Source organism: Bufo gargarizans, chromosome 10 (genome assembly GCF_014858855.1).
Source record: "Bufo gargarizans isolate SCDJY-AF-19 chromosome 10, ASM1485885v1, whole genome shotgun sequence".
Taxonomy (NCBI): Eukaryota; Metazoa; Chordata; class Amphibia; order Anura; family Bufonidae; genus Bufo; species Bufo gargarizans.
Genome location: NC_058089.1, coordinates 13,168,411 through 13,184,508, shown reverse-complemented (window position 1 = coordinate 13,184,508; position 16,098 = coordinate 13,168,411). Strand labels below are relative to the sequence as shown.

General features: G+C 50.1%; 1 protein-coding gene across 1 annotated transcript in view; it reads left to right on the top strand.

The window, feature by feature from the left end:
- The window catches only part of INSC (INSC spindle orientation adaptor protein), a 120,271-nt gene that overhangs the window by 31,633 nt on the left and 72,540 nt on the right, over positions 1 to 16,098 (top strand). Inside the window, exons 3-5 of the mRNA XM_044270772.1 lie at positions 3,476 to 3,528; positions 3,846 to 3,969; positions 15,457 to 15,570. Of these exons, the coding sequence (XP_044126707.1) occupies positions 3,476 to 3,528; positions 3,846 to 3,969; positions 15,457 to 15,570 (291 nt within the window). The remainder of the gene's footprint in view (positions 1 to 3,475; positions 3,529 to 3,845; positions 3,970 to 15,456; positions 15,571 to 16,098) is intronic.

Below are 16,098 nucleotides of genomic sequence, written 5' to 3'. Positions count from 1 at the left end.
GTGCCACCAAATGGAGGCCAGAAGAACTCTCTTTTTGGCACCTGTCAGTGTAATGGTTACCTAGGGGTCTCTTTCATGCGCCTGGTGGGAGCTTTTTGGGGGCATACGGTAAGTGGACACAAGATGCAGTCTGAAAAGAGCCTGACACAATCTGCAGTGCAGTAGTGAAGTGGGTAACGCCCAGGGGTACAGAAGTCCCTCTACAGCAGTTGAGAAAAACACCATGCCAGGAATAATGGGCACAGTTGTCATGATAGTCTCTGCCATGAACAACACTCAGGCTCTGGGGAACAGACTCCTCTGCAGGCACCTTAGTAGTTAGCACAGGAACTGGTTAAATAGTTGGCCGTCTCAGTGGTGGTTGCCCTTCAGGCACTAGGGCACACTCGCAGGGTTTGTCTTCCACCTGTACTGGGTCAATGCAACATTGGAGTCCACACAGTCTCTGTCTGCTTGATCATGGGCTCACTACTTTGCCCTGTGCAGCGGGCACTCACTGCCCCATCTGTCTAAACTCATCCAAGCCCCAGAGGACCGCCCTCTCTGCAATGTCCTGCGTCTGGTGCCCAACTCTCTGCTGCCGAGTCCTAGCAGTGCGTCAGCACCAAGGGATCCAAGCATCAAGAGGGGACTCGTGTACAAAGCATGCTCGGCCAAAGTTCTGGTTCCAGCTTTCCCTTTTTAGAAGGTCCTTTTCGCTGCCCAGAGGAACACTGCGGTGCAACATCCCGAGGTCCCTGCTTTACATCGTCTCAAGCCACCCTGCACATGGCCATAACCAGGAAGCCTGTGCCCCCTCCTGCTTACCAGGACTACACTCTGTCATACAGACCGCCATTGTCCATCAGACTCACCGTGGCCTGTGCAGAACACAGAGTTCTCTGCATCAGTGACCCCTACGGCCTATGGTGCCCTCTATTCATGCACTAAATACTGATGCAGCACTGGACAAGTAAAAAAATCGGTCACAAGAAACTTTTTCTTGACTTTTCAGTGGATTTTGTGTTTTATGTCAAGTTAAAGTTTGCAGCAACAGTGTATTTAAGGCGCTGCCACTTGTAGTTCTTTCCTTTATAACCTCTGTTCGGATACAACAGATTGGAGGCTTTAGGTCATTCAATGTTTTCGAGCTCTTTCTGGGGGGGCGTCCAGGACCCTCACAGACCTTCTAGAAAAGACAGGAACCCGACAAGAGCAGATGGTACAGATCCGGCATCCTTCTGGGGAAAGGTGCACAGGTTACTACTGGACAAAATGAGCATACAACTGCCAGATTCACCAACGCCATATACATAACACATCGCACCAGCATATCCCAATGATGGCGCATCTCTCTCTATGAGCCGCGAAGAGATGCCTATTATTGCATTGGCTGAAGTTATTTCCCAGTTAAAAAAAATGCTTAATGCTGGAGATAGTAGAGGTGGAAAGTAAAAAACTAAGATGACAAAGGCCTTTTTTTTTTTTTTTTTTTATGGCAAACTTTTATTGAGAGTTTCTCAACAGACGAAGAAATACAAATGATAAGTGACACCTTTCCAATTAACAACATTGTATCTCTTAGGCCCCTTTCACACGGGCAAGGTGCGGGTGCGTTGCGGGAACATGCACAATTTTTCCGCGCGAGTGCAAAACATTGTAATGCGTTTTGCACGCGCGTGAGAAAAATCAGCATGTTTGGTACCCAAACCCGAAGGGATCGGTGTTCTGTAGATTGTACTATTTTCCCTTATAACATGGTTATAAGGGAAAATAATAGGATTCTGAATACAGAATGCATAGTACAATAGCGCTGGAGGGGTTAAAAAAAATAAAAAAAATAATTTAACTCACCTTAATCCACTTGCTCGCGCAGCTGGCATCTCCTTCTGTCTTCTTTTTTGCTGTGTGCAGGAAAAGGTCCTGTGGTGACGTCACTCCGGTCATCACATGGTCTGTCACATGATCTTTTACCATGGTGATGGATCATGTGACGGACCATGTGATGTGCATAGTGACGTCACCACAGGTCCTGTTCCTGCACACAGCAAAGATGAAGACAGAAGAGATGCCGGCTGCGCGAGCAAGTGGATTAAGGTGAGTTAAATTATTTTTTATTTTTTTTAACCCCTCCAACGCTATTGTACTATGCATTCTGTATTCATAATGCTATTATTTTCCCTTCTAACCATGTTATAAGGGAAAATAATGATCGTGTCTCTATCCCGATCGTCTCCTAGCAACCGTGCGTGAAAATCGCACCGCATCCGCACTTGCTTGCGATTTTCACGCAACCCCATTCATTTCTATGGGGCCTGTGTTACGTGAAAAACGCACAAAGAGGAGCATGCTGCAATTTTCACGCAACGCACAAGTGATGCGTGAAAATCACCGCTCGTGTGCACAGCCCCATAGAAATGAATGGGTCCGGATTCAGTGCGGGTGCAATGCGTTCAACTCGCGCATCGCATCCGCGCGGAAATCTCGCCCGTGTGAAAGAAGGGGCCTTAGGGAAACAGATTAGGCAGACTTCAGATCGATCTCCAAAATTCCGCAGGCAGAAGGGAGCGTAGCGACAGATGAAACATAAAGTACTCCAGACACAACTTGTTACATCTCTCAAAGAAAATCCTGTGTTCGCTCAGATAAATAACCGGACCAATGGAGACCGAAGCACAATGCGACAATAAGACATCATTAGAAAAACGGATGATTGTGCGGAGAGAAGGGGTGGAAGGTAGAAAGAGAAATATTGTTTAATAGTAAATAAAGCCTCTTCTCTATTGTCTCTGTCTGTTACAGATGTGTCCAGTAGCGCTGTGCGTACATGTGATTGCTTTCATGAAAATAAGAAATGTTTTAAATAAAAAAAAGACCCGGCGTCCGATGAGGAAGATGAGGGTTGTTGTATCTCTTTTCTTTCTGTCTAAACTTTGTAAAATTTGCCGGAGCCTGGAGCAGCGAGAACGTCCAGACCTTCATCCTGCATTCAAGGCGCTGGGCGATGGCGGCTGCTAGTTAATTGTACGGATGGCGGTTTATTGCGATAATTGAATGACTTCGGACGGTTCAGATGTTTTCTCTTTCAGCGTGAAACACAACCTGAATTATCTACTTGTAATTTCCCGAGGTCGGAGCCATCTCATTCGCGGCGTGGCTTCTCGTCGCCGCCTCTCCACTCTCGCACACTTATCCCTGTAATAGTTGCTTGGGATCGACATAAATTATGGGAAAAAATAATGTGTTATCAGGTTTCCGAGTAGAATAATAGCGTCTAATGAAGTCGTTTCCGAGGAGAGTGGAAGCAATCACACCACGGCGGATGAAAAATATGTTTTTCGGACGATTGACTTGTTGGGTGGATGTTCTGCTGACCGCTTCAAGTATTTATAGATCGGCTGATAGTTACGGGCGGACAGCACATCAGCTTGATGTTTATGGGTGCTGGCCCTTTAAATGAGGCCAATAACAAATGTCCCTTTTTATTCCTCCACAGAATGAAAGTTTATTAATGGAGAAATGTTCTGAACTCACAGAAATCACCGAAAGGTAAGAACGAGTCATGGCGACATGAATGGCGCGAGCCGCTGGGTCTGTGGATATTGGTACAGGGCACAATCTCTTTAGGGGTACACTCACAATTATGGGGGGCAGTGGCTGCAGCTTGCTTAAAGGGGCTGGATGAGGAAAGAAAACTTGCTGTTTTTCCAGAAACAGCGCCATCCTTCTATATGGGCTGAGTCAGGTACTGCAGCTTAGCTCCTCCATTCACTTCTGTAATCCCAGAGACGCCCCTGGTCCCGGCCACATTGTGCTGCCCCCTGACCCTCCATCGCTGCATAACTGAACCCCAAATTCTCTTCTAGATGCACCCGGACAAGTGATGAAGAAGTCCTTTCAGCAATGAAGGTCTCCATCAATGAGGTCCTGACTGCGGTCGGACAGTCCTTCAGTCAGCTGATTAATCTGGCCTTGATCCAGGAGGTGAAGGTAAATGAATATCAATAATATAATACATGAGAATACAAATAATATGCAATACAAGATAATAATAAAAGGAAAAACATAGTTCTGTGCAATAATATAATAACATAATGCAACAGAATAACGATTATAGAAAATATCATTTCATGGAATGTGATATAATACAATAATCCCACCCCGAGAAGTTGTTGTTGGGGTGAAGTTTCCTGCAGAGACGGGTGTAATGCAGTGGCCGCCTGGGTCTGGATGATGGGACTTTCTCGTGCTTGCTGGTGGGTCACACGATTCTCTCTGCTGGTGTCCGTCTGGGCCGTCCGGAGCCTGTTCACCATGTTGGTGCCCTCGCGTAACCACCTCTCCCAACAGAAAGGTCAGAACATCGAAACGACCATCCTGCTTCTCTCTGTCCAATGATGCGTCGCCTCTCAAAATCGGACAAAAATTGAGCAAAATGTCTTCCAGTGCGTTGCTATGAGGCATGTCTAGCAGTCACAATCTCTGACCAAGAAGTGCACTGCCCAAAAGTAGCCTCTGAGAGCCGTTCTTTAGGGAAACAATTTTACGCGCTCTTGTAGAAAGACCCAGTGTCTAATCAGACCTCGCCTGTAACTTCTATTATGACGGAATGAATAACGGAATTCCGTCATAAAACTGCTTTATGCTCCGTGGTAACGTGATCCATAACGCAATTCTGCTTGAATGTGAACGAATTTGAAAATATGAAATTCGCTCCTCTCTAGTGACATTGTATCACTCAGTGGTTACTTTGTATACGGCGCAGCCAAAGAACATGGCAGATATGTCGTCACTTCCTGATCACGGAGGGTCTGAGGACTCTGCGACCCGTCCAGCCACCGGCGCTCAGCGCCACGGACAGAGTATCTACAGGCAGATGTGAAGATCATACAATATCTACCGCCTGGGGGTCTTTCATGCTGTAAAGTGATAGAGTTTGATGTTTCAGTCTGAAATCTGCTACAAATCCGCGATGTGTGAACCCGGCCTGAGGCTTGTGGCGCGGCTGCTGCAGAGCGCGATGGGGATTTTTAGATTTAACCCTTTGTATTTTACAGTCTGAAACTCCCGATAATTCTGCAGCTTGATAGAAGCACGGCGGGGCTGGCGGTTAGCGGCACGCCCTCAGTTCCCTGCAGTGTTCTCTGCTCCATCTGCACGGGGTTATAACACCTCCAGTCACAGGTGTTGTAAATCTGTAGAGGATTTTTGGTGCAGTTCTGAAATAAATCTTTCACCTGTGAAATGGCCGTAGCGCACAGGATATTCCAGCGCAGCCGTCATTTAGTTTTTTTCTTACAAATTCAGTACAATTTTTTTCCCACAGATTCAGGATAGTTGCAGCAATAAAGCTGTGAACATATGTGCAGTGTGAATATGGCCTAAGGGCGTGTTCAGACATAGCCGCAAGCAAAGCTGAAACTACACAGATGCGTATCAACCACTGACCGCCAGGGATCGCAGCACACACAGGACACTCCTGTGATCTGTGAGGGGGGCTTTGTCCTGCATGGACCTCCTGCACCAGGACTTGACTGGTGGAGGATTTGTCCTGCATGGACCTCCTGAACCAGGGCCTAATGTGGGGGGCTTTCTGTCCTGCATGGACCTCCTGTACTAGGACCTGACCAGTCGGGGCTTTGTCCTGAATGGACCTCCTGCACTAGGACCTGACCGGTGGGGGGCTTTCTGTCATGAATGGACCTCCTGCACCAGGATCTGACTGGTGGGGGGCTTTCTGTCCTGCATGGACCTCCTGCACCAGGACTTGACTGGTGGAGGATTTGTCCTGCATGGACCTCCTGAACCAGGGCCTAATGTGGGGGGCTTTCTGTCCTGCATGGACCTCCTGTACTAGGACCTGACCAGTCGGGGCTTTGTCCTGAATGGACCTCCTGCACTAGGACCTGACCGGTGGGGGGCTTTCTGTCATGAATGGACCTCCTGCACCAGGATCTGACTGGTAGAGGATTTGTCCTGCATGGACCTCCTGAACCAGGGCCTAATGTGGGGGGCTTTCTGTCCTGCACAGTCCTCCTGAACCAGGACCTGACCAGTGGGGGCTTCCTGTCCTGCATGGACCTCCTGTACTAGGACCTGACCAGTCGGGACTTTGTCCTGAATGGACCTCCTGCACTAGGACCTGACCGGTGGGGGGCTTTCTGTCCTGAATGGACCTCCTGCACCAGGATCTGACTGGTGGAGGGGGGGGGGGGGGGCTTTCTGTCCTGCACAGACCTCCTGCACCAGGACCTGACCGGTGGGGGGTTTTCTGTACTGCACAGACATCCTGCACCAGGACCTGACCGGTGGGGGGTTTTCTGTACTGCACGGTCCTCCTGCACCAGGACCTGACCGGTGAGGGGCTAACTGTATATACAGCTACAGTGGATCGTACACTGCTACATCCATAATCTGCAATCTGATTATTCAGAAAGTCTGAGTGCTGAACAACATGGAGTCTCACCAGAACAGAAGCACTGCGGTGACTCCCCTCGTGTGACGTGGTATTTCGGGCTCCTTCAGGTTGTCAGGCCTTACATGTTAAGCTTATGGAATTTTCTATGACCAACATCTGATAATCTGGCAGCAGTTGGATGCACTGGTTCCGGATTTCCCTGAATATTCTTGATGCTCCCACATTGCGTTGTCCAAGGGCTGGCAGCTGTTGGGTTAACCCCATCATGCCTCTCCGCTCTGATCGTTATAATTGGCCGTTGTCTGCGACATTTCCACAGCCCGCTTCCCCCCGTTAATCCAGAAGGGTCACCGTCTGCGGGATCGGATGTGACAGAGAAGATTATTTTAAAGGAAAAGAACGTTTTCACGTCAAGAGGAATCTTCAGGACTGAGCGTGCGGGGAATGGGCGCTGACGGGGCGCTCGCTTTGTGAATCCGGTGAGGTCATCGCTGAAGACGGATCTGTGTCTGCTGCGCCGTTCACTAATTCAGATTGAGTGATGTCATCTGATGATGTAATGCTGCGCAGTGGAGCCGCACGTCTGCCTAAGGTCACATGGCTGCAGGAAAGGCCGCCGCTTATTGTCATCTCATCCAGATTCCACCGAAATCCACAAAAAGCTTTCATCCATTATTTACCAGAGTGACAGGCACTGAGCAGATCCGCACTGACATCCCAGGGGAGAGGGGGTGGCCTGACGTCCACTCTGGGGGTAGTAGTGCTGAGATTATATGACCTCTCTAATAATGATTCCGAATAATGTCAAACTGCTGAATTGTGTTGCCTTTCAGAAAGATCACCTCCTGCACCCAAGCTGGTTCCCCGAAAGAGCAGAGCTGCAGGGTAAAGCACATGGGAGAGGCAGAAGCAGGTTGAGCCTCTGATGAGATAGGTTGCTAATTTCAGACTCCAGCAGACCATCCAAGTTGGAGTCGCTGATTATATATGTGCCCTGTGTGCGGATTCGCTCTGGCAGTTAGGATTAGCGGGTGCAGCACAGAGGCAAAGTACAAGCTCTTGGTTCAAAACATCAGTGTTTATTCTCACGTGAAAGCAAAACAAAAACGCACGTTGCTTGGTGATCGTTCACACACATGAAAAGTTCATATACAAAACAGTCACCTTTTCCCCTGAGTGTTACTTCACACCCTGTTGGAAGTTCTGCCTTGCCAAGTCCACAGGCAGGCGTTAGGCGGCCTGTTCGCCCTCACAAGGGTCTGAGCCCTCAAGCCGCGGGTCCCAACACAGCCCCCAGATCCCAGCACACAGACCTCCTGAGCTCCACTGTCAGACGGAGGTAGTCCCCTCCACCTGGAAGTGCTGGCTGGTTTTTATGCCTGACAAAACCCGGCCTGGAACATGGGGAGTAGTCACCCACCCAGCACTTTGACTACTCCCAGTAAGAGCCGCCGTCCCGGATCAGCTATTATAGCCATACTAAGTATCAAGGTGTCAAACAGCAACTGCTGCTGACACATAAAAAACGGCTCTTACTCCACCGAGGCCAGGAACCTCGGTGACACGTACCTATCATCCATGATGATTCCTTGTGCCTTCTTACATACCTCCCCCCTTTGTTCAACCCTGAGGGGGTGAACACCTGCCATACAGTATACTGGGGACAGGACATCCGCGTTTCCCTGCAACCGGCCTGCTCTATGTTCTACGGAGAGCTTAAAGTTCTGTAAGGACAGGAACCACCCGGTGACTCAGGCATTTCTGTCCTTGGCCTGGCTCTTCCACTTGAGAGGGGAGTGGTCGGTCACCAGGCGGAATGTTCTCCCCAACAAATAATAGCGGAGAGACTCGAGTGCCCACTTGATGGTCAGGCACTCTCTCTCCACTATACTGTACCTGGGCTCAGCTGGGGTTAGCTTACGGCTGAGGAAGACAACTGGATGCTCCTCCCTGTTGACTTCCTGAGACAGTACCGCACCGAGGCCTACTTTGGAGATGTCCATCTGTACTATGAATTCCCTCTTGAAGTCGGGCGTCACCTAAACCGGGGACCCGCACAGGGCCGACTTTAAAGCGGAGAAAGCCTCTTCCGCCTGGTCATTCCAGTGAACCATCATTGACTTCCCTTCAAGAGCCCTGTCAATGGCGCGGCTACAGTAGCAAAGTGAGGAATAAACCTCATCTAATAGCCCACCATTTCTAGGAATGACTTTACTTGTTTAGTGGTGACAGGTCGGGCCAATTTCTTATCGCCTCTATTCTATTTACTTGGGGTTTAATGACTCAGCCCCCAATGAAATACCCCAGGTACTTAGTCTCCTCTAACCCTATCGCGCATTTTTTGGGGTTAGCGGTTAGTCCAAACTTCTGAAGGGAGTCCACTACAGCCTGCACTTTGGGTAGGTGACTTTCCCAGTCGGTACTGTGGATGACTATATAGTCCAGGTAAGCCGAGGCGTACCGAAGATGTGGTTGCAACACAATGTCCATTAGTCGCTGAAAAGTGGCGGGGGCGCCATGCAGACCACAGGGTAACACCTTATACTGGTATAGCCCCTCCGGTGTGATGAAGGCAGTTTTCTCTTTGGCAGCCTCCGTTAAGGGCACCTGCCAGTACCCTTTGGTGAGGTCCAAAACAGAAAAATACCGGGCTTGTCCGAACCTCTCAATGAGCTCTTCTACCTGGGGCATGGGATACATCGAACTTGGAGATTTTGTTTAGTTTCCGGAAATCGTTACTGAATCGTAAAGACACGTCCGGCTTTGGAATTAAGACTATCGGACTGGCCCACTCACTTCTAGACTCCTCAATGACGTCTAGTTGCAACATTAGCTGCACTTCCTCCGAGATGGCTTGTCGCCGAGCCTCGGGTACCCGGTATGGTTTCAACCGGATTTTGGCCTGAGGCTCAGTGACAAGGTCATGCTGGATTATGGAAGTGCGTCCAGGGAGGTCCAGGAACATCCGTGTTCCTGCTGACAAACTCCCTGGCCCCCTGAGTCTGTTTAGAGGAGAGGCTGTCAATCTTCACTATGGCAGCCGCCTCTCTTGCATCAGACAGCGGGGCCGGTACCTCTTCTCCTAGAGAACCTGGCCGTGGGCTGTCTTCTGTACAGGTTTCCCTATCCTTCCACTGTTTGAGTAAATTCACATGGTACACCTGCTCCGCCGCCCTGGCTGGTGCACCTTGTAGTTTACTTCTCCAACCTTTTTGAGTACCTCGTAGGGTCCCTGCCACCTAGGCAGTAACCTACTGTCCACTGTTGGTACCAGAACCAAAACTCGATCTCCCGGGTTAAAGATCCGGACCCGAGCCTGCCGATTATACACCCGACTTTGAGCTCGCTGAGCTGCCTCCATTTGCTCCTTTACCAGCGGCAACACGGTTTCCATACGTTCCTGCATCTGGGTAACATATTCGATAAAGCTTTTATATGGTGTGGGTTGTTGCTCCCACGCCTCTTTAGCTATGTCCAACAGACCACGTGGATGTCTGCCATATAGTAGTTCGAAGAGCGAAAACCCAGTAGAGGCCTGGGGTACCTCTCGCACTGCAAACATAAGATAGGGCAGAAGAAGATCCCAGTCCTTCCTATCCTTAGACACTACTCGTTTTAACATTGTTTTTAACGTTTTATTAAACCATTCTACTAGGCCGTCAGTTTGTGGGTGATAGACGGACGTCCGTTTCTGCTTGATGTTCAGCAACTTACAGAGTTCCCTCATGATCTTGGACATAAACGGGGTCCCCTGGTCAGTCAGAACCTATTTAGGTAGTCTCACTCTGGAGAACATCTCCATTAACTCCTTTGCTATGAGTTTGGCCGATGTATGTCGCGGTGGCACTGTCTCCGGGTACTGAGTGGTGTAGTCTAGAACTACCAAGATGTGTTGGTGCCCTCTAGTGGACTTTGGTACTGGGCCTATGAGATCCATAGCGATTCTTTCAATTGGAGTCTCGATAATAGGGAGAGGCACTAAGGGACTGCAGAACAGGTGCTGGGGGCTAGTTGTTTGGCAGGTTGGGCAAGACTTACAAACGTCATCCACCTCTCTGGGCCAGTAAAACCGTTGTAGTATCCGGCCCTGTGTCTTCTGCAGTCCCAGATGACCCCCTAGAACATGTTGGTGGGCTAACTCTAACACGAGTTTTCGATATGCCGGGGCACCACCAACTGTTGAATGGGTTCACCCCACGGCTGGTTTACCCGATATAGCATATTCTGGTTGACCACAAAACGGGGAAACATTGACTTGGCCCCAGGTTGTTGGGGTACCCCATCAACTATTACCACATTCTCCCAGGCCCGGGATAGGGTTGGGTCTCGGTGTTGGGCTGTACCGAAATTCTCCCCGGAGATGCTGAGGTTTGTCAACTCCGGTCCCGGTGGCAATTTATGGGTTCGTAGTGCAAGTTTGCAGCGACTGCCACTTCGTGGGTCCACCTGCCAGCTACCGTGGTTAGTCACCAGTGCTGCGGGGTAGTCTTTTAAGTCTCTGTGAATGCACATCACCCCAACTTTCTGGCCAGTATACTAGGACGTACTAGGGTAGCCCTTACTAGGGTCACCAAGCTCCTTGAGTCCAGCAGTGCCTCAGCTTGAGTGTCTCCCACTTCCACCTGGCACAAGTGGTCTAGAGCCTCCGGGGTACCTGTGGCAAACTGTTTCATAGCATACAGTGACTGACGGTAACCACAATTAGTGTCTGTGTGCTCAACCCGATGAGGACACTTAGCTCTAGTGTGGCCAGGTTCCTGACACCGCCAGCAGATTACCTGCGTCCAGCCCATAGTGGAAACCTCGTAGATGGGTTTCACCGGCTCATACCTTTGGGCCTGGGGTGGGGAGTTCTGGGGTTTACCTGGCCCCCTCCCAAAAGAACGCCCCTTAAGATTCTTAGTGGCCTCATAGCTTTCCACCAGGTCCACCATTTCCAGGGCATTTCCAAGAGACACTTGACCGATCCAGAGCTGGAGAGGGGGTGGCAGCGCCCTCCAGAATATATCAGCCAATAGTCTATCCAGCATAGCCGTGGGACTCAGCACATCAGGCTGTAGCCACTTTTGCAAAAGGCGTAGTAAGTCATAATACTGGGGTCTCACGGGCTCAGCCGGCTCAAACCCCCACTGATGTACCCGCTGGGCCCCGAACAACACATTTACCTCTAGTCTTGCCAAAATCTCACCCTTTACCTTCGGGTAGTCGGCCGCTTGATAGTCCAGCAAGTCGAAATATACGCGCTGGGACTCTGATGCCAGGAAAGAAGCGATGACTTCAGCCCACTGGTCTTCGGGCAGCTTTTCCCTGGTGGCCACTTTCTCATACATCGGCAGGTAGGTTTCGTTGTCGTCTGCGGGTGTCATCTTAGAAATCGCTGCACTGACTGCTTTCCGGGCATTGTGGACGCTTGGGGTTGCTCCTGCTGTCTGCAAAGCCATCACGTGTTGTAGCAGCAACTGGTTGGTCTCTTGCTGCTGCTTATTAGTCTTGCGTTGATGCAGGTTTGTCTCTTGCTGCTGAAGATTAGCTTCCACAAGGGCCTTCACAACAGCCTCCATTTTGTCGTGGGGTACGGGTTGTAATACCGCTGGTTTGATGTACGACATACAACCGTGCCCAAAAAGGCAAACCAAAATCGGCGTTCACACCAGCCTCACTGCGCTTGCCCGCATCCTCCACCAAATGTGGGGATTTGCTATGGTAGTTAGGATTAGCGGGTGCAGCACAGAGGCAAAGTACAAGTTCTTGGTTCAAAACATCAGTGTTTATTCTCACGTGAAAGCAAAACAAAAACGCACGTTGCTTGGTGATCGTTCACACACATGAAAAGTTCATATACAAAACAGTCACCTTTTCTCCTGGGTGTTACTTCACACCCTGTTGGAAGTTCTGCCTTGTCAAGTCCACAGGCAGGCGTTAGGCGGCCTGTTCGCCCTCACAGGGGTCTGAGACCTCCAGCCCGACTCAAGCCGCGGATCCCAGCACAGCCCTCAGATCCCAGCACACAGCCCTCCTGAGCTTCACTGTCAGACGGAGGTAGTCCTCTCCACCTGGCAGTGCTGGCTGGTTTTGATGCCTGGCAAAACCTGGACTAGAACATGGGGAGTAGTCACCCACCCAGCACTTTGACTACTCCCAGTAAGAGCCGTCCCGGATCAGCTATTATAGCCATACTATGTATCAAGGTGTCAAACAGGAACTGCTGCTGACACATAAAAACCAGGGCTGACTCTTACTCCACCGAGGCCAGGAACCTCGTTGACACGTACCTATCATCCATGATGATTCCTTGTACCTTCTTACACCTGATAGAGCAGAGCTACAGTGTAAAGCATTGAAGGAAGGACAGGGTCTGATGAGACTTGAGGTGGGTATCGGACTCCAGCAGAGAGCGCAGCTGACTCCACGTAAATCTGTCTGCACCCTTGTCCTCCGTGAGATCCTCCACTGCACAGGGGGTGCAGACCTCACAGAACATACGTAAGGTCTTGGTCAGCGGTCTGTGCTGGGGTCCAGGGGTCTCCAGGGGGTCTGTGATGCACTAATCCTTGTCCACTAGATTATTTATACATGAGTTCCTGCCTCAGATGCTGCAGAACATCCCCCAGGGCAGGAGCGCTTTGTGTGATGAGGGCTCAAGGACAACCCTGTAACATCCGCAAGGTGACGCTCCCCAGGGAGCAGCGACCTTCAGCGCATGTAATATTCTCCTCTCCCTCCTAATGCACTGAGAATGTCCGGGCCCCCAGCACTGGCCCCTAACCACTCGACTAGCACAGAGCAAATACAGACAGACAGCTCCTCTGCTCTGCCGCCTGATAGTCTGGAATGTCCTCTGCTCTGAGATCTGATACTCGGGAATGTCCTCTGCTCTGAGATCTGATACTCTGGAATGTCCTCTGCGCTGAGATCTGATACTCTGGAATGTCCTCTGCGCTGAGATCTGATACTCTGGAATGTACTCAGCGCTGAGATCTGATACTCGGGAATGTCCTCTGCTCTGAGATCTGATACTCGGGAATGTCCTCTGCCCTGCCACCTGATACTCGGGAATGTCCTCTGCTCTGCCACCTGATACTCGGGAATGTCCTCTGCTCTGAGATCTGATACTCGGGAATGTCCTCTGCTCTGAGATCTGATACTCGGGAATGTCCTCTGCTCGGAGATCTGATACTCTGGAATGTCCTCTGCGCTGAGATCTGATACTCTGGAATGTCCTCTGCGCTGAGATCTGATACTCTGGAATGTACTCTGCGCTGAGATCTGATACTCGGGAATGTCCTCTGCTCTGCCACCTGATACTCGGGAATGTCCTCTGCTCTGCCACCTGATACTCGGGAATGTCCTCTGCTCTGAGATCTGATACTCGGGAATGTCCTCTGCTCTGAGATCTGATACTCTGGAATGTCCTCTGCTCTGAGATCTGATACTCGGGAACGTCCTCTGCTCTGAGACCTGATACTCGGGAATGTCCTCTGCGCTGAGATCTGATACTCTGGAATGTCCTCTGCGCTGAGATCTGATACTCTGGAATGTACTCTGCGCTGAGATCTGATACTCGGGAATGTCCTCTGCTCTGCCACCTGATACTCGGGAATGTCCTCTGCTCTGCCACCTGATACTCGGGAATGTCCTCTGCTCTGAGATCTGATACTCGGGAATGTCCTCTGCTCTGAGATCTGATACTCGGGAATGTCCTCTGCTCTGAGACCTGATACTCAGGAATGTCCTCTGCTCTGAGATCTGATAGGCTGGAATGTCCTCTGCTCTGAGATCTGATACTCGGGAACGTCCTCTGCTCTGAGACCTGATACTCGGGAATGTCCTCTGCTCTGAGATCTGATACTCGGGAATGTCCTCTGCTCTGAGATCTGATACTCGGGAATGTCCTCTGCTCTGAGATCTGATAGGCTGGAATGTCCTCTGCTCTGAGATCTGATACTCGGGAATGTCCTCTGCTCTGAGATCTGTTAGGCTGGAATGTCCTCTGCTCTGAGATCTGATACTCGGGAATGTCCTCTGCTCTGAGATCTGATACTCGGGAATGTCCTCTGCTCGGAGATCTGATACTCGGGAATGTCCTCTGCTCTGAGATCTGATACTCGGGAATGTCCTCTGCTCTGAGATATGATACTCGGGAATGTCCTCTGCTCGGAGATCTGATACTCTGGAATGTCCTCTGCTCTGAGATCTGATACTCGGGAATGTCCTCTGCTCTGAGATCTGATACTCGGGAATGTCCTCTGCTCGGAGATCTGATACTCGGGAATGTCCTCTGCTCTGAGATCTGATACTCGGGAATGTCCTCTGCTCTGAGATCTGATACTCGGGAATGTCCTCTGCTCTGAGATCTGATAGTAAGGAAGGCCTTCTGCTCTGCTGCCTGATAGTCCAGAATGCCCTCTGCTCTGAGATCTGATACTCGGGAATGTCCTCTGCTCTGAGATCTGATAGTAAGGAAGGCCTTCTGCTCTGCTGCCTGATAGTCCAGAATGCCCTCTGCTCTGCCGCCTGATAGTCCAGAACGTCCTCTGCTCTGAGATCTGATTGTCTGGAATATCGTCAGCTTTGCCACCCAAGGGCTTTTCTCACCCACCCCCCTGGCACCCAGAATGATGGGCGAACGCACCTCTATAAATATTACTGAAATATTTACTGTAACCCTGTGTGTACCCTCGATGGGTGTGGAACAAGTAACTGCTTTTGGGGCATGAGGGGCCCAATCCAATAATATGGCCCCTTCCCTCCGCTTCTCTCCTGTAAAATGACGTGATTCAGAATAAATGTGTCATTTTAACGCGTGATTCGTCCCTCCGTCCTCATCTCCAGGTTTCGCTCGTTAATGATTCCTTCTCGTTGTTCTTTGTTTCCTTCACGAGTCGCTTTAGTAATTGGGGCCACGGAAGGACAAGTCCTGATGAGAGCAGCGAGGGGTCGCCCCCGCATCTTATTACTGATCCACACAGTGTACAATGTGATAACGGGGTCAGTGATGTCACCGCAGACTCTGTGATGTCACTCTCACATTGATGAAACATGTCTGTGATTGATTTCAGGTGCTGGTAGAGGAGCTGGACACCTGTGAGAACGTGTACAGTATGAACACCGCCATACACAGCCTGTTCAGCCTCACCCAGGAGGGAGAGAGGCTCTGCCATCTGGTTGCGCAGGTGAGAAAGTTACAATCTGTGAGATAACTGTGTGAGGCGATATCATTGAAAAGAAATCCCCGTAATGTACAAGGCAAGTCCAAAGAACATCATGTGGAGGAATGGCAGCTCCATCATCAGCATAGGAAAGAGTTCTTTACAGTAAGAGCAGTCACAGAATGGAAAATCCACAGCCACAGGACATAATGACGGCAGATACAATGACATCATCTATACCAGATAATGACATCAGAGGTTGTGATTAATGCAGGCATGAATGGCATATGATAGATCTCGGGGAAATTATATGACTTCAATTTGGCATCAGGGGGCTTGTTCTGCCCTCCTCTCCCCCAAACAGCTTGATATGAAAAAGGTTAAAGAAGCACTCCAACACAGTAACATGGAGCACCCTGTGTGCACCTTCTGTATACTTGTTTTAGTTGATGAGCCATTTGTGGGATTTCTGCTATCTTCATTCCTTCATCCCCTCGGATATGGTTCCCTCAGCCTACATTTCCCATCAGGCCTCTGATTTTGCAGACAGTG